General features: G+C 29.3%; 3 protein-coding genes across 4 annotated transcripts; 2 read left to right on the forward strand and 1 right to left on the reverse strand.

Annotated features, from left to right (window-relative positions):
- The first annotated feature begins 906 nt into the window (after window positions 1–906).
- Window positions 907–4,724, forward strand: LOC112714376 (serine hydroxymethyltransferase 3, chloroplastic). 2 transcript variants are annotated; one of them, XM_025765960.3, is made up of 12 exons: window positions 907–1,144; window positions 1,736–1,969; window positions 2,166–2,361; window positions 2,473–2,647; window positions 2,733–2,850; window positions 2,942–3,054; window positions 3,165–3,287; window positions 3,466–3,570; window positions 3,714–3,800; window positions 3,879–3,986; window positions 4,148–4,220; window positions 4,326–4,724. In XM_025765960.3, the coding sequence occupies exons 2-12, from the start codon at window positions 1,753–1,755 to the stop codon at window positions 4,598–4,600; spliced, it is 1,590 nt and encodes a 529-aa protein (XP_025621745.1). In that variant the 5' UTR covers window positions 907–1,144; window positions 1,736–1,752; the 3' UTR covers window positions 4,601–4,724. The 2 variants fall into 2 exon arrangements, with proteins under 2 accessions (XP_025621745.1, XP_025621744.1); XM_025765959.3 differs by having other exon boundaries at window positions 970–1,144; window positions 3,714–3,986.
- A 313-nt stretch (window positions 4,725–5,037) lies between these two features.
- Window positions 5,038–7,471, forward strand: LOC112714378 (eukaryotic translation initiation factor 4E-1-like). The gene is made up of 5 exons (XM_025765962.2): window positions 5,038–6,117; window positions 6,288–6,453; window positions 6,561–6,686; window positions 7,086–7,151; window positions 7,241–7,471. Exons 1-5 carry the CDS (start codon window positions 5,831–5,833, stop codon window positions 7,289–7,291), a joined length of 696 nt encoding a protein of 231 aa, XP_025621747.1. The 5' UTR covers window positions 5,038–5,830; the 3' UTR covers window positions 7,292–7,471.
- Window positions 7,472–7,792: 321 nt separating this feature from the next.
- LOC112714377 (transcription factor GTE12) lies at window positions 7,793–12,218 on the reverse strand. The gene is made up of 11 exons (XM_025765961.3): window positions 11,908–12,218; window positions 10,422–11,276; window positions 10,146–10,203; window positions 9,953–10,075; window positions 9,826–9,869; window positions 9,665–9,722; window positions 9,499–9,582; window positions 9,245–9,366; window positions 9,071–9,137; window positions 8,367–8,488; window positions 7,793–8,279 (listed from the first exon to the last, which is right to left on the reverse strand). The coding sequence occupies exons 2-11, from the start codon at window positions 11,148–11,150 to the stop codon at window positions 8,028–8,030; spliced, it is 1,659 nt and encodes a 552-aa protein (XP_025621746.1). The 5' UTR covers window positions 11,151–11,276; window positions 11,908–12,218; the 3' UTR covers window positions 7,793–8,027.
- Window positions 12,219–24,321: the final 12,103 nt, after the last annotated feature.

The following is a 24,321-nucleotide window of genomic DNA, read 5'->3' on the forward strand; positions in this document are numbered from 1 at the left end:
CACCTAAATAGTGACAGTGATAAATTTGAAATGATCATTTATTTACATTTGTCTTGCACAATAAAAATATACAAGCATGAGAAATAGAATCCGAATATTCCAGTCATTATGCCTTTCTCATTAAGATCAAAGTGAAAAATAAGAATTTTTATGAGTGCCTTCCATCTAAAATAAATTTATATTAACAAAAGTAACTATTTATATATATTTTATTTTATATTAACAATGAGTGCGAATCACAGAAATAATTTTATAAATTAAAAAAAAGGACAAATGTCAACTTTTTTTTGCTAATGACCAAATAGTAACTCTAAATGTGATTTAAAAGTCATTGGCAGTATCTACCAAAAGGAAGTTATGTACAGAAAATATTCTACTTAATCGAAGCAGTAATATCATGATTATTTTCTAAATTCATCCTACGGTATATCCAACATTGAGGTTTTTTTATAAATAAATTAAAAAAATTTTTTTTGGTAAAAAAAAAAATTATTTCCAAAAAAGATCTAACAACTTTGTTACTCAAAATTCACTTTTTTCTTAAATGGAAAAATGGGATGGATCCAACCCCATTTTGGACCCAAATCAAGTGGACTCCATCCGATTATGATTTTTTTTTATTTTACATTATATACATATACATTATTTTTAGTCGTAAAAATTTTATAGCTAGGAAAAAACTTATTTTATAGTTTAATTTAATTTATTTATATCTAAGATTAATAAATAAAATTAATACAAATTAACAAATTTAAATTATAATATTTTAAATTTTAAATAAAAATATTATTTAATTCAAAATTAAATAATTTAGAATTTAAAGAGTATTATGATTTTTTTTTTTTGGTGACTAAAGAGTATTATGATTTGAACTAAATATAAGGATCCTAATCGAATAAAGTTGTTGTCTTTGTTTTTGGAAAATAATATTTATTTTTTATTTATTTATGAAAAAAAAACTGCAACATTGATCCTTATCTCCATTTCTTAATTCTTATATTTATTTATTATGTTATTATGAGCTCTTGGTAGTAGACCGAACCACACTGCTTCGTTTCGCGCCGTTACTTTTGTCTGTCTTTCCCTTCGTCCCTCATACTCCACATAGCACACTTACTCTTCTCTCTGTTCCTCTGCTTCTCAGGTAAGCTCAACCCACCTTGTTTTCATCATTTTCTGTTTGTTTCGTGTTATACTTTTGATGGGGTATTTCAAAATTCCCTTTTTCCTTTATTTCTGTGGTATGTTATGTACCCTTTGTTGGGTATGAGTCATGAGTGTATCGTGGTTTTCATTGTTTTTCCAGTATATTCGGGGTTTTCTTAATGGATATGTGATGAAATTTGCCTGTACAAATTATTGCTGTTGAAAAAGTCAGAGTAAAGCTTCAAGCTTTATGATGTCCCGGCGACAAAAAGAAAGCTTGCCCATTCTTTGATTTTTAAGGGTTTTTCAATTTTGAATTGTGTGGCCCAAGTATAAACTATAAAGTAGTTCATAGAATCTGGTAATACTAACAAAAAGCCTGTTTTGCAGCTCATGATGTGTTTGTTTAAGAATAATCTGAGATTCCCCTATCGAAAAGTCTAATCAAATCTGTATTTATAGGGGGAAATTATATCAGTTTGATTTGTACTCCATCATTTATTTCTCAGCTTAAATGTATTTCTTTTTTTTGTTCAAAACCATCTTTTCCCCTGCAAGAGAGCTAACTTATTTATGAACCATGTATTAGAGCTTTAGATTACAAGGATGCAAGCCACTACTGGAGTTGCAATGATGGGTTCTTTGCAACAACAGCCTGTTTGGACAAAGGGGATGACTTTCCCTAATAAAGGGCTCGGCAATAATGGATGTTTAGCTCAGATGAAGTTCTATAGTTTGAAGCCATGCAAAGCATCTCATGTTGAAGGAACTGTACTTACTGGGACTCCATCATCTTTGTCCGTCTCTGTACCTGAAATTGGAGGTAATTATAGTTTTACCATCTGACTGAAAAATTGGTGGTATGTGCAAGTGACTTGTATTTATCTATTTATTTATTTTACCCCTTTGTAGACTAGAGGATGATAAACACTATTGAAAGTTTTAGATAGATGCATGTGGAACAAGTGTAAATCATCCCAGACAATAGGCTTGAGGTTTTCAGTTTTGTATTGTATCAGGTGATGGAAGCAAGTTTGTGGACTATGGCTTGAGTGAAGCCGATCATGAGGTTCGTGCAATTATTGATAAGGAAAAGGACCGACAATTTAAAAGTTTAGAGCTTATTGCCTCGGAGAATTTTACTTCTAGAGCAGTGATGGAAGCAGTTGGTTCATGTCTCACTAACAAGTACTCCGAAGGACTACCGGGTAAAAGGTAAATTCTTCTATCCATTTTGTTTCGTTAGAATATAAGAATTTTACCGAATGCTGTCTTCTTTTTCTGTTTAAGTAATTTCATTGACTGGAATCTTGTTATACATGTAAGGTATTATGGTGGTAACGAGTACATTGATGAGCTTGAAATCCTATGTCAAGAAAGGGCTCTGACAGCATTTCATGTAGATAGAGAGAAATGGGGTGTAAATGTTCAACCGTTGTCTGGTTCCCCTGCTAATTTTGCAGTATATACTGCAATTCTTAAACCACATGATAGAATTATGGTAAACTATTCTCCATTCAATTTAACTATGCCAGAATGGTGTTCACGTTATGTAATTGTCCTAATGCACAATGGTAATTTACCAGGGTTTGGACTTGCCTCATGGGGGGCATTTATCACATGGATTTATGACACCCAAGAGACGTGTATCAGGAACATCCATTTATTTTGAATCTATGCCTTATCGACTTGATGAATCAACAGGTTCCTTTTTTTCTTGTCATTAAATTATTGCAGATTTATTTTCTAATTTGTTTGATAACTTAAATTTTTAGCCTGTTTTGGGTTCTATCAGGTCTTATTGATTATGATATGTTGGAGAAAACTGCAAACCTCTTCCGGCCAAAACTCATAATTGCTGGTGCCAGTGCTTATCCTCGAGACATTGACTATCCTCGCTTCAGAAAAGTATGTTCTCTACTTAATTGTTTTCTGGAGTATATCATTGATTCATACCCTTGAAAATTTTTTGTGATTATGTTTGCAAAGAACTAATGATGGCTTATATACTTTTGAAGATTGCAGATGAAGTAAGTGCTTTTCTTATGATGGATATGGCTCACATAAGTGGGCTTGTTGCTGCATCTGTGCTTGCTAGTCCCTTCGAGTTTTGTGATATTGTGACCACCACAACCCACAAGGTTTGCCTTGAGATTTTTCTACTTCGTGCTTTCTACGTTATGGGTTTTGAATGAATTAGTTTTGTGAAAGTGTATTATTCTATTATGCTTACTTGAATCCGTAATCCATGTTATATATAACTTGTGTGTTGTATTAAGACAGTCTCAAATGACTTTATCCATTATATATTTAATCCAGTCCTTGAGAGGTCCAAGAGGTGGTATGATATTCTTCAAGAAAGATCCTGTGCATGGAGTCGATCTGGAGTCTGCCATAAACAATGCTGTTTTTCCCGGTCTTCAGGTAAATTAGAGTTGCCATCTTGCTAGTTCTCTTAAGCATTCTGATTGATAAGATGCAAGTATGCTTTGCACCTCTGCTGTCAGATACATCAACTTCTTTTCCTTTGTAGTTTGTGATCCTAATAGTGTAAGTCAATTATTCAGGGTGGTCCTCATAACCACACAATTGGAGGACTAGCAGTTTGCTTGAAGCATGCTCAATCTCAGGAATTCAAAAATTACCAAAACCAGGTACAATACTTTTCATCATTAATTAGAATCGATGCAAGGCGCTTCCTAATGATTGCACATGTCTGCACCATTGTGCAGGTGGTCTCTAACTGTAGAGCTCTTGCAAACCGGTTAATTGAGCACGGATATAAACTGGTCTCTGGTGGTAGTGATAATCACCTGGTTCTTGTTGATCTGAGACCATCTGTAAGACTCTTACTCATGCCTTTGTTTCTATTGTCAGAACAAATATAATGTAGTCTATGAAATTTTTCATAAGTAAACTGCAATGAAAATTCCTAACTATGCTTTTCAATGTAAAAGACATGACATGATCATATCATATTAACTGGCATCAATTTCTTCAGGGTATCGATGGCGCACGAGTTGAGAAAATTCTTGATATGGCTTCCATAACCCTCAACAAGAATTCAGTGCCCGGTGAGACTATTACCACTTAACAAGCATCATTTTTTTGCGTACTTCTGCTAATTGTGATGTTTATGCTGCATTAATTTTTACTGACATTTTGGCTAATTATAAAAGGCGATAAGAGCGCTCTAGTTCCCGGAGGCATTCGCATTGGATCGCCGGCAATGACAACAAGAGGACTCGGTGAGAAAGAGTTCACATTGATAGCTGACTTAATTCATGAGGGTGTCCAGATAAGTCTTGAAGCCAAGAAGTTGGTGTCAGGGACAAAGCTGCAAGATTTTATGAAGTTTGTAACATCAGCTGAGTTTCCTTTGGAAGAAAAGGTTGCAGAGTTGCGTGGTAGAGTTGAAGCTCTTACTACTAAGTATCCAATCCCAGGGGTCTAAGCCTGTGTACTTCATTTTAGAAGCTGTTCAACAATTTTTTATATAATAATTACATGCTTCGTCTGTATGTTACTGATTTTATTAAATTACTTCTTTAAATAAAATACCTACCTACCTTGCAAAATGTTTATGTATAAAAAAAAGTGGCTTTTAAGGTTTAACACTTTACACTATAATAGAAACCTTGGTTCCTAAGAAGGGTTTAGTTTGGTGACTTAATCTTATCCTCTCAGCATGAAAAATTGAGATTAAATATGAAGTTTGATAAGAGTAAAACCGTAAAGTAATTTTTATGAACTCACTCTGCATCTCTCAAACTACAAGTGACCATTTTCAAGTATCTTATTATATCATTTGGGTTAACTATTAAAATTTCATAAACTAAATCAAGGATTGGTAAATTATTTTACCTCAAAAAGTTATTCATTTTTCTAAGGCTGCGTTTGTTTACAGAGACAGGACACTGAGATATGGACACTGAGATACAAAATTATATTTGGCAGAGGAGATATAGACAAAATCATATTTGGCAGAGGAGATATAGACAGAGACAGTGTGTCCGTCCATCTTGACAAGACGGACACAGAGACACTAAAAAGGGACACAACTTATTTTTCATTTTTTTTTTCATTATTTTTGTTAATTTTTCATAATTATATTTTTTTATTATTATATTTTTCATATAAAATTTTTTGAATGAAAAAAATGAGAATAAATTAGATTTTTATAATTTGTTCTAGTTTATCACCAAACAGAATACAAGAACACAAAATTTTGTATCGCTGTCCATCAATGTCTTGTCCTGTCCTGTTCTCAGTGTCTTGTTCTGTCTTATTTTCAGAAACAAACGCAGAATAGACTTCTAAGACAAATGCATGTGTTTCAAAAAAAAATGTAACTATTCTTAAAAGTTAATTTACGATTAAAATTTAAAGAAACAAAATATAAAACACCTTGAACCCTAAATTTTTAATCTAAATTATAAATTCTAAATCTGAAATATTCTGTAAAAAAAAAAAAAAAGAAAAATGTGAAAAATTGATTAACTGGGCCTTGTAAGCCATAACATAGAAGAAGCCCACAAGTGCCTCTGTGTGAATAAAACCTGGGTCTCGCACACAACTCAGAACACAAAACGGAACGAAGAGCAATTTCAATTGAGAGATACAGTATAGAGAGAGAAGAGAGAATCCAAGAGCAAGTTTGTATCAGCTTCAGCTGAAGAACAAGATGGTGGTTGAAGATACCCAGAAATCAAGCATCACTGACGACCAAATCACCGCAAACCCTAACAACGAAAACGAAGACCTTGAGGAGGGAGAGATCCTCGACGACGACGACTCCTCCGCCACCTCCAGGCCACCCTCCTCCTCCGGCGCCCTCGCCCGTAACCCCCACCCTCTTGAGAACTCTTGGACCTTCTGGTTCGATAACCCCTCCGCTAAGTCCAAGCAAGCAGCTTGGGGCAGCTCCATCAGACCCATTTACACCTTCGCCACCGTTGAAGAATTCTGGAGGTCAATCTTCTATCTTTTCCCATTTTCCGATTTTTGGGCACCGTCAAAAATTGTCCTTTCATTAGTTTCTTGATGAGATCTTTGTTGTATATATTTTGTTTATTTGTTTGTTTTGTATTATTTTTTAAAAAAGAAGCCTTTTGGTTTCTTGCTTCTGATGGTGGTTACAGCATTTACAATAACATACATCACCCTAGCAAGTTGGCTGTTGGAGCAGACTTTCACTGTTTCAAGCACAAGATTGAGCCTAAATGGGAGGACCCTATCTGCGCTAATGGGGGAAAATGGACTATGACATTTCCTAGGGGGAAATCTGATACCAGTTGGTTATACACGGTATTGTGATGTGAAAACCATTGTTCATTGCATTGATGAATTTAATTTATCTATATGATTTGTGAGGAAAGCTAATATGTTCTCTTTTTTGTTTTTTGTTTCTAAAGTTGTTGGGGATGATTGGAGAACAATTTGATCATGGTGATGAGATTTGCGGAGCTGTAGTAAATGTCAGGAATAGGCAGGAGAAAATTGCTCTTTGGACTAAGAATGCTGCAAATGAAGCTGCCCAGGTTTTGAATTAGTTCTTTCCTATCTTCTAAAAATTGAGTATATTACTAGCTGTTAATTGTAATTTACCAAATTCAAATCTGTTTATACATGAATGGCATACCTAATAATGAACTTGCTAAGCTGTTTGATATAGAGTGCAAATAAATAACATAACTCAATTATTTACAGTGACTGGTTGGAATTGTTAGAGATATGAAATTTTAACCAATAGCTGGAAAGTTCTATGTAATTTACTCTTGAACATGCGAAGGTGGTAGATATGTATTGTTACAATGAACAATAGCAATGAACATTCCGAGTCCTTTGCTTGTGCTTGTGAATTGTATACATCTATTGTCAAATTCTTTGGAGAATTTGTGGAATACCAAATCCAAAACTGTGTTTCTTGTTGCATGTAGGTGAGCATTGGAAAACAGTGGAAGGAGTTTCTTGATTATAATGAGACCATCGGCTTTATATTCCACGTGAGTATAACAACTATATGAGCTTTTGAATTTGTTGCTACAAGTCATATAAGTTCGTGATTTATGTTTGTTGTTGGCTATTTGTGCAGGAGGATGCAAAGAAGCATGACAGAGCCGCTAAAAACAAATACGTCATATGAAGTGTATAGCGTTCATTCTATGTGGTAGCAAAGTGTAGGCTGTGTTACATTTTTCATGTATGTAGCCGAGAGTTATTTGAAAACCTTTTTTGCATCTCTTATCTTCAACAGTGTGTTAAGAACCGTGTACCGTGAATAGGTGACTCTGTTATTTCATTAATAATAGTTTTGTTTTGCTAATTGCATCTTATATTGATATCTTACACATTCTTGGCAGACTCGTGTGCGATAAAATGAATGATATGTTATTTTTTTTTTAGGTCATGATGTTATGTTCTTATTTCAAAACTGGTTCAACTATAGTACTTTTTGGGCTGAGTTATACTTCACACTACCGTTTAGGATATGCGTATGATAACAGGTAGTAAGATCAAATTAGAGTCAAATTCAAATTTAGGTAGTCCTTGTATGTCACAAGTTAACTCTTTTAAGCAGAAAGTTTACCCACATATATTTGCAATTCTTGTATGTAAATTTAATATTGCACAATCCAACACATTATTAGCATGAGAAGAGGGAGCAAAAACATTGCATATCAAGCCAATGTACACATCAAGTTGTATTTAGAACGACTTCCACTACTAAGCAGATAGGAAAGAATGGGGGCAACAGCAAAGGCATAATAGGGGATCTTGTTGGACAGCAATGTGCAGCATTTACAATCAATCTGTTTCAAAATCAGATAGATGCACAATTAGGAACTGGTGCCTGGGAGTACTATATTAAAAGTTAATCACTACAATATTTCCCCTTCTTCGCAGCCTCCGTTCGGTAACACCTCGTCTTCATCCGCGGCATACTCGTCTTTGATAAATAAACCAAGCCGCTCCAACGGGTTTTCAAGCTGAGGTTTCTCCAATGTCTCCTCCATTGCAACTTTATAGCCATGTCTACCAGCCACTGCCTTATAAGATAATGTACACCCACTCAAAATTTCAAGTTCTCTCACTATCTCCAGATTGTGCTCTATATCAACAGTCCTTTTCATCTATTAAAAAAACAGAAGATATCAGAGTCGAACTTCATTTTGTTAATCATATCATTTGAGTACCAAAATTTATTTGAGGAACAAAACCTTTTCTATTGCAAGTCGTGCAGCTTCTCTTTCCTTTTCTCTCCGTTGCCTTGACTCTTCCTCGAGCTTCAATCTTGCAGCTGCTTCAGCATGTTTGATTTGGGCTTCAATTCTAGCTCTCTCTGTCATACAGCACATAATGAACAAGGATCGGATATATCATAAATAAATAAATCACGATTCTCAACAGCCCCATATCCACTTTGAAGAATCTTCTACAACAATTAATGCATCATGAATAAGTATGGAAGTCCATGCCATACACCCCACACCCCATAAAACTCGATAATGAAGAGCAAGATGAGCAAGCAGTTGCTCTTTAAACAAAATATATAAAATACAAAGGGAATTGCTGGATATTGGTACCACTCAAATTCATATAGCATCACAGTATGACAGTTTACTAGATAGCTAGTAGGGAAAGACTGAATCTGATGGTTAACTTTCTTTTGTTGATCTTATTCCCTCCATTAGCCCACAGGCATGAAATATCACATATATATCCGAACAAAAGCATCTGTATTATCAGGATTCCAATTCAGTATTCTTACTTTGCATGACACGTGTCAACAAACACAGAAAACAAGGGAGGGACACATTGGGAAAATGGAAACAATGTCCCTCATGAACATTCAAAGTTCAAACAAGCATACAGATTTGTTCTGCCAAATTAGATTGTTTCAAAAGCAAGTAACTATATTCACCTTCTCGCTGCATCCTTTCCAATCTCTCCTTTTCTAACTGCATTTTCAGAGGATCACCTTTATCACCCTAAATGAAGCAGTAAAAAATAAATTAGGAAACCACATTACATTTAAATGTCAATATCCTTTAGTAATGCAAAAAGAAGAAATACTGCAATGAAGGCAAAGCCCTACATGTTCAAGAAGTGTTTTTTGTTGTGCTTTCAAGATTGTATCTGCAAAGCGACTTTTAAGCATAGCAGCCCGGAGAGCCTTTTTAGGTGACAACTGTACAGAAAAAACAGGGGTGCTCCATACTGAAATTTAAAATAATAAAAAAAAAAGGAAGACAACAAGATTAGCATCATAACAATTCACAGAACACATTTAGATATTATTAGAAAAAAAAAAAAGAGAGAGAGCAACAAAAGCAGAGCAAATAAGCTGACCTTCCCCAGAAGTGGCATCACCAGCAGAAGTTGCAAGCTGTGAACTAGAACATACGTGTTCACTGTCCAGAGAACTTACAGGCCCTTTACATATCAACATCAAGCATTCCAAATCAGCACAGAAGTAAGAGAACATAACACATGATGAATGATAAGTTCTTCTCACCATCAGAATCCGGGTCAGATTTTTTCTCCAAAGGTGATGTACATTTAGTCTGGCAATCCTGGAATTAGATATACAGTTTCTTTTAAGGTTTGCAGTTAAAAAAGAAATTGATAAAAGACATAAAATTTCATTAATGGTATAGATAAGATTGCTGTAAATACCTGCCCCAAAGCATCCTTCCCTTCAGATCCTTCAGAAGATATTTCTAAATCAATGCAGAAATGTAGGTCAACTAGGCAAAAAAATACACATCAAATATAGCCACAGGAAGAACTTTGTTTCAACTACCTGAAGCATGACTCGAATTGCTACGAATTCCACAACTGCAAGTAATGTCACCACAAACACTACATCGGCTTGTGATAAGTCGCAATGAAGGACAGGACTCCCCTTCATGGTTACTTATATTGCCTACAGATTACAGAGTTATTAGCTCCCTTACAGAGCCCTAAACACATGCTGTATTCTAAACAATTCATACCTTCGTTCAAGTCTTTCTTCACTTTGCAAGAAAGCGATGGAAATTTTGGAAACTCCACCTATGACCAAATCATTGCCAATACAATAATGTCTTCAAAAATACATAAAAAGGGAAACAAAAGACATATGTGACCTAATGAGGTTGACCTCGTGAAGTGACCTCAGAGAACAAAGTTAACAGAAGTATCAATTTTATTTCATGATTTCCAGAAACTATCTTCAAACCTTGCATATTACAATAAGTCTTTACTCTCCTCTCACAGAAATCAACACTTACATTAGCATCTTTTGCTGCCATTGAACTACCCTTCTGAACTCCTCCTTTGTGCTCAGATACTCGTGACTTCTTGGGCACCGCGTCTTTTTCTTGAGACCGCATCCCATTACAACTCTTTACTCCTGTTTCCTTGATGAATCCCGTCCTATTTTTTTCAAGGTCGTCTTCACACTTCAATTTTTTATCCAAATCTTTCCATTTTTTCTCAAATACTTTGCTGAGCTCCTTGGCCATTAAATGAACATCATTATTGGGAGGATTATATGTCATAGCATTCGAAAAGGTTAACCTGACATCAGTGGCAAATTCCTCAATGCTGGAATAAATATTTTTCTCCAGCTTGGATTTAATTGTGCCTAAATCCATGGGTTCAGATATGATTGTGAAATAATCTGGAATGTTTAATGCCACAGGGTCCACTGGCTTACTAAAAACCCAGCTATATCGATGAGATGTTAAACTCTTCAGGACTGTAGAGCAGTGTGAAGATCCCTTTCGATCAATCTTCTGCCTTTTCTCTTTTTGGCACTCAATGCTCCCTGTCCCTGGCAGTCCCCTTTTGTTGGAATCTGCCTTAAGGGACTTCTTTGAACTAGAGAGCTCACTTTGATCAACTAGGGAAACTTTCTGTGCAGCCTCACATTTTGTTCCAGAATCAACTTCTATCCTTTTGGTTGAGAATTTGATCCTCAACTTTGTACTAGGTACGATAGTTTCAGTGGCAATCATGTTGTGATAAAATAAGACTAAACTGTGAGCTCACTCCCTAACTTTTCAAAAAACAAGTAGAGTCCAAATACTTCACAGAGGGCAAGGGCATTAAGCGTGCAATGCTTCCATGTGAAGACAGAACACCTACATGACAAAAAAATAAATACATTCAAAACAGCATACTAAGATAGTAACAATCACAGAACAAATATCCTAAAACTGCAAGCCCTACTTAACCCTTTAAAACTTGATTTAAAAACTAGAGCCAAATAGGTTAGTTTAATGTAGATACCGAAATTAGAAGTCTAGTCTCCAAATCTTGGACAGTAGTTGCATAGATTTGACAAGGTAATTTTAAAGGTATCGAATCCAGACTGCTATAATTAGAGAAGGGGGGGGGGATTAAGAGGTCGAATTATACTGTGAATAAGCTAAGCACTACATCATAGCAACTAAACAAAAGGTCGAACAAAAACCATAATCAAATTAAATTCAATCATATGCTAATATTCTTAGATCTGAGCAAAAACTCAACTATCACAAAATCAGCATAGATCGTATACCTGCCTCTAACAAAGCAACCCACTTTCGACATCAATTGAACTCAAAGTAAAGTAAGAAATCACCAATTACATCGAATTCCCATTCAAATCAAGTTCCGAAATCGAAACCCTCTTAGGTTACCATGTTTCGATAGCAACCAGGAAAATTAAGATGAAGAGTGAATAATAGATGAGCGCGAAGAAAGTAAAAAAGGATTCGGAGGTAAAAGTACCTGAATTGAAGCAGAGAGAGAGGGCTGGAAAGCCCCCCTCGGAGATCGACGCAGCAGGGCGAAGGGAAGGAAGAGAAGCGCAGAGGAGTGGGAGTGTGAACTTTCTAGCTACTAGTGTTTCTTTTTTCTCTATCTCTCTTCTTTTTTAGGGTTTTTCCTTATCTACGCGTGTTTCAGTTGACTACTTCTACAGTTCTACTCTTATTACTTGCGCTTTACTCTATTTTTTTTTTTAAGTTTTTTGTTGATATTTATTTTCAGTGACAAAAAATATCACAATTATATAAACACAGAATATCAAAACCATCGACATCATGTGTATGGTTTTGTTTCTTATCTTATGGAGTTGAGAGAAATTTCTTGGTAAATTTGAAGTGAAATAAAATTATAAAAAAATTCAAATGGATGTGGTTACAATAAACTTGGTACTTACCCAGTCTTTTTTTGGTATTAGGTTGAGGATTATTTCCAAAACAAAATAAATATATTGGATAAATGGGCCAATTATTTTTGACAACAGAGTAAAGTTGGGCTTGACTGACAGATTCCAAAAACTTAGATTCTAATACTCAAGCCTAACTATTATTTTGCGACCCACCTTCACTTTACATTTTAATTAGAAATAGGTCATTGGGCTTTTCTGCTTGTAGGACTTAGCCCATGACCAAACATATATCTACTTAATATACTAAGGATTTTCGTGAGGTGTTACTTTCTCGTAAACCCATTTTTCCTCCAAAATGAATGTATTATGTGAATAATGCATAATTATACTAATTTAGAAAAATATCTTTATTATAATTATATAAAATCAATATTTAATGCATTATTAAACTATTAATCAATCAGAAATATTTTTAAACATTTTAATTATATTCATTTAATTATATTGATACCCTTCTAATTCTTATTCATTATCCAATGATTTTATTAGTGGTAAGTTGTTAACCAATTTATATTGATAATAATAATAATTTTGTTGGGATAAATATCAAATTCTATTCCTAATATAAAAATATAAAATTTAATTCCTTCCATTTTCATTTTACCACTATAAAAGACCATGTATGTTAGAAGAAAATATCATTCGTTTACCAATTACTCTTTCATTGGATAGCTTTTACAACAATTCTTTTTCTTCCTATGAGGCGTCGTTGCAAGAAGGCAACTATCGTGGATACAAACTACCACACTCTCCAACTTCCGTGCTCATCATCATTCGGAGCTATATATGATATGTTATCCATGAAGTATTTATAGACCATGGTATTATCATGTATGCATAAATAAAAAATATTTCGTATTTAAATTTAATTCATTTAACTGTTTGTGGTATATTGTAGTGTGAAATTACTTTCAATTTGTGTTGTATAATGATATTATGCTCTAATTTAAGCTTTTACTTTAGAACTGTATTATGATTTTATCTCATCATTTTTTCTTAGATATCAAGTTGACGTATTTTTATTTATTATTATTATTGAAATGTATGTGATATGAAATGTACAAAAAAAAAACTCTTACACTCAATTTATTTTATTGTAGTCTTCTATCTATTTTATTTCTTTTTATTTTCTTATTTATTTTCTTTTCTTTTCAAATGTTATATAATTTATTATAATTTATACCAATTAATTAATTATAATTCATTATATCTGTTAATTTAATTCGTTAATTTATAATATGCATAATAAAATAGATCATTTGTTACTTATAACGTTAATTAATTCTTCTAAAATCTAAATTTGAAGAATTATATTTATACTTTTTGTTATGAATACAATATTATTAATAATAAATAATAATTAACATTGAAATAGTACCGTTTTATTTTCAAAAATTTTTAAAATTAAACATAATAAAATCCAACCATCTAATTTCTAGATTGTGAATAGAAAAAAAAAACAAAATGTACCCTCCAATCTTTCTATTTTATAAAACAAACCTGAATTTGTGTAAAACACAAAAACGCAAAAAACACCAATTATTATGTAATATATAGTTTTATACGTTGCCCTTCTATATACAAAGTTAAGCCACTTTTATAATTATATAAAATTATTTTTAAAAAGTTCCAAAAAAAATATATCTAATTTATTGTCACTTAAAGAAAATCACATTTAATAATATCCGGATGAAGTAGTTTAAGAAGTGAAGTAATTTTAGAGATTATTTAAAATTCTTTATGATAAAATATTGTGTTTGGTATTTAAATGGAAGGATTTTTAGATTAAAACTTCAATAAGATTTTTAATTACGTTATACAATATTATGTTTCGATCAGATATTTTTAAATTCAAATATTTTATATGCATGATAATTTAAAAAGAAAGTTTCAATTAGATTTTTTTCTATTACATATTTTCTTATTTTGATCAAGTAAATATATATTATATTTATTTATAAAATTTTTGTATGGGTAAAATAATTATATTACAATAAAGTTATGCGGTCAAATAATTTTATCAATTAAGTCCTAACCAAATCAGATATGCCTATTTTTTCTTTATATGTGGTCATTATCGTCATCTTTTTTAACATTGTCATTGTTGTTTTTAACTTCTTCTTTTTCATCGTGTTCGAAATTCTTTTTCTATACGTTTCTTCAATAATATTCTCATTGCTATATATAGTGTTTTTTTTTTGTAGTTTGTGAGTCTAGATATAAGAGTCAACTCATTTTTTTTAATTTATTATTCTTTCTTGGCTATTTCATAGAATAAAAATGTATTCTTTATTTTTCATCGAAGTTGATCCTATTAAGGTACAATTTATAATTTTTTATAGTATTTTTTATATATTCATTCTATTATATTATTCTTTTGATAATTTAATGATTGTTCTTACTCCAATTTATTCTTTTCATCTAATGTTCCAGTGCGATTGTCTTTTGCCGCAATCGTTTATAATGCACCACATCTATCAAATACCATCTCAAGTTGTATTCACTGATTCGGGTTCTAATTACATGGATGTAAGCGTCCAACGAAAGGACAGTAAACTCTATTTTACTGAAGAATGGTTGAATCTACTCACATATTATGACCAACCTAATAGAATGTGGGTAAAGTTGGTTTTCTTGGGAGGAGCTCGATTTTTTATTGAGGCATTGTTTCCACGGAGTTTTGTAGGCCAAGTCAAAATTCCATCCTCTCCATGCTTTCTATGTCTGCCCAGAAATCTTCAAGGTGGAGCATATAATGAGATTGAATTCCCTCAATTTAAGTTCATTTTTGGTAAATTCGTGTCAAACTCGGAGATGCAATTTCAACAATTGGTAATATATTCAAATTTTCTTATTTTAAACTTTTTGTAATTAAAATAATTTTATAATATATTGTGAATTTTTTTCAGAAATTACCGGCCTTCTTTTGCATCAATGCAATGACATTGAAGGGAATAAATGTAAGTTTAGTTTCTCGGTGTGACAATTCTATACCGTACCATATTACATGGATAGCGGATGATGAAGCTTATTTAACAAGTGGATGGTCTAAATTTGTAAGAATTCTAAATGTTCGAACTTATGATGTTGTTTTAATTGGTTGTCATTATGAGAATGACTATAATCTACACGTGTTTAAGGACTATAATAGATTAAATATTATTTAAGTAATTTAGTTCTAATATTGGTATTTGATTAAATTAATTTTAGAGAAATTTAAATTGTTACCTCAATTTATATATTACGACTATTCTTCTTGGATACGTTATTTTTAAATTTTTTAATATAAAATTTCTTTTTTTTTCAACTTTTAAACTTATTTTCTTTCTTGGATATATGTATTACCCTTCTTTCTTTTATTCTTTTATATTTCAGATTAGTAATGCAATTATTAAGAGAGGTATAATTCATCAATAGATTAGAGTGATTAAAATTTAATTATATTGTATGGACACAAGATTAATTAATTAATATTAAAGCATAGTAAAAGAAAAAGAGTCACAATACGTGATTTTGTTTTTTTTTTTTTTTGTTAACATATAAAGATGCGTAAAAGAAAAAAAATTAAAGCATCATTATTTAATTAAAAAAAATTATTAATCTTGATTATTTTTCTATCACATGACATTAATTATTTTATTTTAAATTTAGAGTTTCCTTAATCTAACATTGCATTGAAAGAATAACAAACAAAAAAAATGAAAAAAAATGGAAACATTCCAAACATAATTACAGCTAACCTTTTTTTTTTAGTTTTCAAATATGTTATTTATTTTATTTATTTAGAGTAATAACTAAATTTTTTATAACTGTAGAACAATTATCTTTAAACTATTAGTACTATTAGTATATTTTTGAAACTATTGACATATTATAAATAGAACTTAATTTAGATACACTGGCTTTTTTATACAGTTGTGCAAAATTCATCCGTTCTTTTAGATGGCTATTCACGTGCTCAATGTGAAAGATATTTATTTTTATTAATGTGTCATTACGTAATTGAATGCATGTGTAAAATTATTTTACACTATTAATATATCAAAATTAAATTCTTATAAATATTTGTAGTTCATATTTTAAGTTAATTTTATAAGTACACCATTTCACAAGTCAAAGACAATTCTTTTTAATAACTTTGTAAATGCTAATAGGTTTTATATTTAATTTATTTTACAATACGATAAAATTCATTGTTCAATCAAGAATTATTTGACAAAAATATTTGAGAATGAATTGGTAGAAAGAAAGGCCTATGTCTTCTCAAATTTTGAAATTGAGAAATCAAGCGGAATATATCTTCTGACTGTACACATGTACAAAATATCTTTTAAAAAAGAGTCACGTATAATACATACTGTCGATGATCGTAAAATTTCGGATAATCATTTTGATTTGCTTGCCCAAGATGATATATTGAAACAAACAGATGAACTATTCTACTTATTTGGTACGTAGTTAATTTATATTAACCCACACAAAATTATTTTCGTTTTAATTTTAAGTTTTGCCAAAAAATTGTATAATACCATTATTTTATCGATAACAAAAATTTTAACAGTTTATTTATGAAAATATTTAAAATTGTATTGGGACTTTTTTTTAAAGGTATATCCTTTTATTAATATACTATTGTTAGTTTTATCATTTAACATAAAATAAATCAGTAAATTCTCTTTATTTTATACACGTACAAAGTTATAATTCTTTATGTTATTCACTCATTTGTTCTTAATTTGATACTTTTAATTCTTTTTTTTTTGTTCAATTAAATGTTATTGGACTTTTGACTGACAATGAAAAACTTATATCATGGTTAAAAATAGAGAAAAATGATCAATACATTGTGATTGATCTTCATGATTTGCAGTATATAAAATTTTAATATTTTAATATGAATATTTTTTTTGGTAATAATTATGTATTGTGGTGTAATTTTTTTTATGTATTACTACTTACTTCTCTTAATTCTCGCTTTCATTCAGAAATGAGAAAAAAAAAATAAGATGCACACTGTGAGATCAATTTACAATCTAATTACTTGATCATCTATGTGATCACCAAGCAACCAAATGTATTCTCTAATTTATAAAATTTTAACAAAGACATTGGTAAGCATATTGGTTTCGCATTTATTTATATATTTTATTTATTTATGTTATATTTGTAATTATATTATATCTATTTTTATTAATATATTTTTTTTTGAAAAATATCGTTAGTATTAGCACATGGTGTATTAAATAAATTAAATGATAGAAACACATAACTATTTTCTTTTTCAGTCAAGATTCAGTAAAATATTGTAATTAAGACTTGATATCAATATATTAATAGTAAAGTGGGAAAAAATGTAATATCATATAAAAAAAATTTAAATCATAATTATAATTTATGATTAAAATCATAATTTAAATATTTTAAACATGATAATTTTATTTGAAGAATTCTTAATTCAAACATAATTCTTATATACTTAATACCTACATTCAAGTTAATACATTTAATATCATATTTAAAAAAATACAAATAATGTACATTATATTACTTATTCATTAATTAAATTATTACAATTTAAATTAATTTTAATAAAATAATTTAAAATTATAATTTCAATCTTATTACGTGCATGGCACGGATTATTACACTTGTTGTTAATAGGAATATAACTTGGTGAATGAATAATTATTATTCATTTTCTAAACATAAGTTTTTAACCTCTTTTTCTAGAATTGATAATATTTTAATAATTATTCTGATACTATCGAAAATTGGGGAGTAACTTATACCTTCTTTTACATTATTATTTCATGAGAAACTTAATTATATATACATTCAACATATGAAATAAATCTCTTTATATATTTTATATGAAGATAGAGTATCATGTTTAAACTAAATACTAGATAATTAATTTATCACATCATTTTTATCCTCTCAAAACTATACAACATGAGAAATATTTGTATATATAATTATATTGTGCATTCAATATATCTTCCAAAAACTTCTTTTTCTAATTTTTTTTATATAATTTTATTCTACATTTAATTATTCGCTTTCATGGACAGGCATACAACAATATAGGGCTAGTTTGTTTCTAATAAGAGAATAACACTAAAAACAAAACACAAAATATAGAAATATAAGTTTTTTTTTGTATTTTGTTTGGTAATAAACTATAACAAATTTTGAAAATTTAATTTGTACTTTTTTTTCATCTAAAAATTTGAGAAGAAAAATATAATAATAAAAAAATATAATTATAAAAAATTAACAAAATAATGAAAGAACAAATAAAAAATAAATTGTGTCCCTCATTAGTATCTCTGTGTCCTTCTGTCAGGATTGACACAAAATATATTAATTCATTATCTTTTGACACAATGTATTTGTCCATGTCTCATCTGTCAAACACGATTTTATGTCTCCATGTCCCTGTCTCAATATCCCGTCATTGAAAACAAGCGCAGCATAGTGGACCATCTATGTCCTTTGTATCATAATGCAAGACTCAGTACAATGACTTATATATACAAATATGCCAAACACGCCAATTTCCAATTGTAAGAATTGATTTCCGCAAAATTTCTCAACAAAGGCTAGTACTTGCAGCTCAATATCGATGTCGACTTGTCAGAAAACAAAGTGGTCCCAATTAACCAGAATATGTGACAAATGGACATAGCGTTGCATAGACTCTGGAGTGTCTAACGTTTCCATATTACGAATTTGTCTGATCCATGACAGCTTGATCGCGCTAGATACATGATTGTTTTTGCCTAGCGGTATCTCGAAGTTGGCCATACATTCGTTGACTAGGTGGGAAAAACTAGTTTCTGTTCTTTCACTTACAGCACGACCGTTGATGCGTGGACATCTTTCCTATCTTTTCCTAGTGAATTTGCATTCAAATTGTTGAGTTTAATCAAGAATCAATTATCTTTTAGCCACTATGGATGCTACTTTGAGTCGTGTACAATTCTATTAATTTGAGGTAGCATTCGGATGGATTTGATGGAGTTTCTGTAGAAAAAGAAAAGAAAGCAAATGATGCTGTCAACCCTGACCTCTCTGCACTCAAACCTAAATAACTCGAGCTACAGAGATCCAATCGGCGTGGTTTCAGTGGCGTTGAAAAGCTAACTTCCAGAGCCTTCCAAAGATGTATAATAGTCTATACTTCTTATTCAGAAATTCTGCAAGGGTGGCGCCTAACTTGAGAAATCTCAAGTTAGGCGCCAGGACAAGAGAAAAGCGTGAAAAGGAGGCTGCCAAAGCTGCGCCTAACTTGAGATTTCTCAAGTTAGGCGCCAAACACAATAACAGCACGCAAGTGGATGCTGGCCACTCCAAGTTAGGCACACTCCAACCCAAGTTAGGCGCCAACTCAAGCACTCCACGCCACTCCTTGCTGCCCACTCCAAGTTAGGCGTGCTCCACTCCAAGTTAGGCGCTAGTTCGTCAATAATCAAGTAGTCCCATCGCCAAATCAAGGATTGCATGAGTGTTTTAATTAAATTTGATTAAAATTTTTATTTTAATTAAAAATAGGAAAAGATATTATTTAGTTTTAGGAAATATAACAAGTGTAATAATCCGTGCCATGCATGTGATAAAATTGAAATTATAATTTTAAATTATTTTATTAAAATTAATTTAAATTGTAATAATTTAATTAATAAATAAATAAATAATATGATGTGTATTGTTCGTGTTTTTTTAAATATAATATTAAATTTATTAAATCGAATGTAGCTATTAAGTGTATAAAAATTATATTTGAATTATGAATTCTCTAAATAAAATTATCCCATTTAAAATATTTAAATTATGGTTTTAATCATAAATTACAATTATGATTTAAAAAAATTTCTTTGATATAATATTACATTTTTTTCTCCAGTTTACTATTAATATATTGATATTACAAGTCTAAATTACAGTATTTTACTTAATCTTAACTGAAAAAGAAAATAGTTACGTGTTTTTATCATTTAATTTATTTAATACACCATATGCTAATACTAATGGTATTTTTTAAAAAAAATATATTGATAAAAATAGATATAATATAATTACAAATATAACATAAATAAATAAAATATATAAATAAATAAAATATATAAATAAATACAAAACCAATATGTTTACCAATGTCTTTGTTAAATTTTATAAATTAGAGAATAAATTATGTATTCGATTGCTCGGTGATCACATAAATGATCAAGTAATTAGATTGTAAATTGATCCCATAGTGTACATCTTATTTTTTCTCATTTTTGAATAAAAGCGAGAATTAAGAGAGTAAGTATACATAAAGAAAAAAAATTGCACCACAACACATAATTATTACCAAAAAAAATATTCATATCAAAATATTAAAATTTTACATACTGCAAATCATGAAGATCAATCATAATGTACTGATCACTTCTCTCTATTTTTGACCATGATATAAGTTTTTCTTTTCCAGTCAAGAGTCCAATAACATCTAATTTAACAAAAAAAATTGAATTAAAAGTACCAAATTAAGGATAAATGAGTGAATAATGTAAGAAATTATAACTTCGTACGTGTATAAAATAAAGAGAATTTACTGATTTATTTTATGTTAAACGACAAAATTAACAATAGTATATTAATAAAAGGATATACCTTTAAAAAAAGTCACAATATAATTTCAAATATTTTCACAAATAAACTGTTAAAATTTTTATTGTCAATAAAATGATGCTATTATACAATTTTTTGGCAAAATTTAAAATCAAAAGGAAAATAATTGTCTGTGAGTTAATATAAATTAATTACGTACCAAATAAGTAGAATCATTCATTTATTTGTTTCAATATATCAGTATGGGCAAGCAAATTAAAATGATTATCCGGAATTTTACAATCATCGACGGTATGTACTATATGTGACTCCTTCTTAAAAGATATTTTACACTTGTGTACAATCAGAAGATATATTCCACTTGATTTCTCAATCTCAAAATTTGAGAAGACATAGACCTTCCTTTCTACCAATTATTCTCAAATATTTTTATCAAATAATTCTTGATTGAACAATAAATTTTATCGTACTACAAAATAAATTAAATATAAAAGCTATTAGCATTTGAAGCTATTAAAAAGAATTGTCTTTGACTTATGAAATGGTGTACTTATAAAATTAACTTAAAATATGAACTACAAATATTTATAAGAATTAATTTTGATGCACTGACAGTGTAAAGTAGTTTTACACATGCATCTAATTACATAATGACATATCAATAAAAATAAATACCTTTTTACATTGACTGCGTGAATGGTCATCTAAAAGAATGGATGTGATTGCACGATTGTGTAAAACACTTTACACTGTCAGTGCATCGAAATTAAACTCTATTTATAAATTGAACTTAGCATTACTTGAAAAAATTTAGTAAATGAATCAACTAATCTTATCATCTATTAGAACTATTTCTATGTAAACCGTCTTACTCTTGTCAAACTTGGATGGGACTTTCTATAGTCTTATAATTCTTGTCTTTATTTTTTATATTTTTTTTTGTATAATCTACTATAGGTGATACTATTGATAGGATCGTAGTCAATAGTCATTAGGTATGGAAAAAAATAGAATAAAGATTATATCAAAATTATAAATTTTTTAAATGATAAACATGAAAGAAAATTTACTATTGCTTATTATATATACTAATATGTCAATAATTTTAAAAATATACTAATAATACTAATAGTTTAAGGATAATTGTACTACAGTTATAATAAATTTAGTTATTACTCTAAATAAATAAAATAAATAATATATTTGAAAACTAAAGAAAAAAAGATTAGCGGTAATTATGTTTGAAATGTTCCTATATTTTTTTATCATTTTTTTTGTTTGTCATTCTTTTACCGTAATGTTAGATCAAGAAAACTCTAAATTTAAAATATAATAATAAATATGTCATGTGATAGAAAAATAATAAGCTAAAAAGAAATATATATATATATATATATATATATATATATATATATATATATATATATATTATATTGCTATATAGGGAGTCGATACACAAAGATAAGTTACCATAATAAAATATCACACTATGAATTATTATATTTGTCAAGTAAATTTTTTTATACTCTATGTCTATTATATTATTTTATGTAAAATTAAAATTTACTCTTTTTTTTTCAAAGTCTTAATACCGTAATTGAGGTATAATTAATTCCTAAAATTTTAATAATTAAATACCTAAAATAACTTAATTAAATAACAACAATTAATATCTGTGCCATATACATGATAATAAATTGTTCAATAATTCGTACTATGCATGTGATAAGATTGAAATTATACTTTTAAATTATTTTATTAAAATTAATTTGATCGTAGTAATTTGATTAATAAAAAAGTAACATGTTATGCATTCATTTTTTCTTAATCTAGTGTTATGTGTATCAACTCTATAGTTATTAATGGTTTTTGTTAATCTACTTTTTTTTCTAAATTTATGATTTAAAATAATAATTGTAAATATTAATAATTAAACAAATTATTATATTATAATTATTTACGTTTTATTCTCAAAATTAAAAATATACTATTTATTTTTTATTTAATGGTTTTTTTATTTATATTACCAGTATATATTGATCGATTAGTCAATAATTTTTTTATTCGTAAGATATATTTATTTATTTTGTTTAAATAATTTTAAATCTTTCCTTATTTAAGTATACATATATATTAAGTCATATATATTAATTATTTTTTTATTGTTTGATTATAAATATTTTTTTAGCCTACAATCATTCAATAAATTTGTTATTCTATTAATACCATCATACGCATAATAATATTCATAAATCATACTAATTTCCATATTTATTTATATGTATATATATGAATTGTTTAGTTAATATTTTTTTATTTTTAAAATATATTTATTTGTTAAATAATTCTAAATACTTCTTTATGTAGTATATATATATATATATATATATATATATATATATATATATATATATATATATATATATATATATATATATATATATTAATTGTATGTAAATATATTTAAATTGTATATATTAATTATTTTTTGATAATGATTAATTTTTTTTAGCCTACAATCATTTAATAATTTTTTATTCTTTATTATTAATATCATCATATGTGTAATTTTTATAAATTATAATAATTTTTTTATTTATCTATACATATATAATAATTTTGTTAAATAATTTTAAATATTTGTTTATTTATATATTAATTGTACATATAAAAATTTAGGTCACATATATTAATCATTTTTTGTTATGATTTTTTATATATATATGATTATTTTTTATTCTGCAATCGATTAATAATTTTTTATTTTTTATATATATTCATATTCTCCAATCCCTTTTTATATGCATGATTAACAGTTTTTTTTAAATGATGATATTTTAAATTTTTCTCACGTATTTTTATATATTAGCAAGAAAGCACTCTTTTTTCTTTTTCACGCCTTAATCTTAATTAACCAATCTTGTGTCCACACAATATAATTAAACTTTTAATCATTCTAATATATTGATGAATTATATTTCTCTTAATAATTGCATTACTAATCTGAAATACCACTACAACAAATCCGACAGATAGCGGCGGTTGCTAAAGCCGTTTAGCAGCGGTTCAAAACCGCCGCAAAACATATCGCAGCGGTTTGACAAAACGCCGGAAGATGAGGCGCGGCAAAATGGATAGTGGCAATTTTCTTCAACGGCTGGAATAACCGCAGCGAAATGAAACTTGGATTTTGCGGCGGTTATTACCCGCCGCAGTATGTGGTAGGTAAATTTTATTTTCCAATTTGCAAACCGCCGCTAAATGATAGTGTTTTGAAAACGGCGCTGTTTTGTGGTGGTTGATAACCGCCGCTAAATATCACGAAGATAGACAATATTGCCGTTTTGCGACAG

The sequence above is a fragment of the Arachis hypogaea genome, chromosome 10 (assembly GCF_003086295.3).
Source record: "Arachis hypogaea cultivar Tifrunner chromosome 10, arahy.Tifrunner.gnm2.J5K5, whole genome shotgun sequence".
NCBI classification, from domain to species: domain Eukaryota; kingdom Viridiplantae; phylum Streptophyta; class Magnoliopsida; order Fabales; family Fabaceae; genus Arachis; species Arachis hypogaea.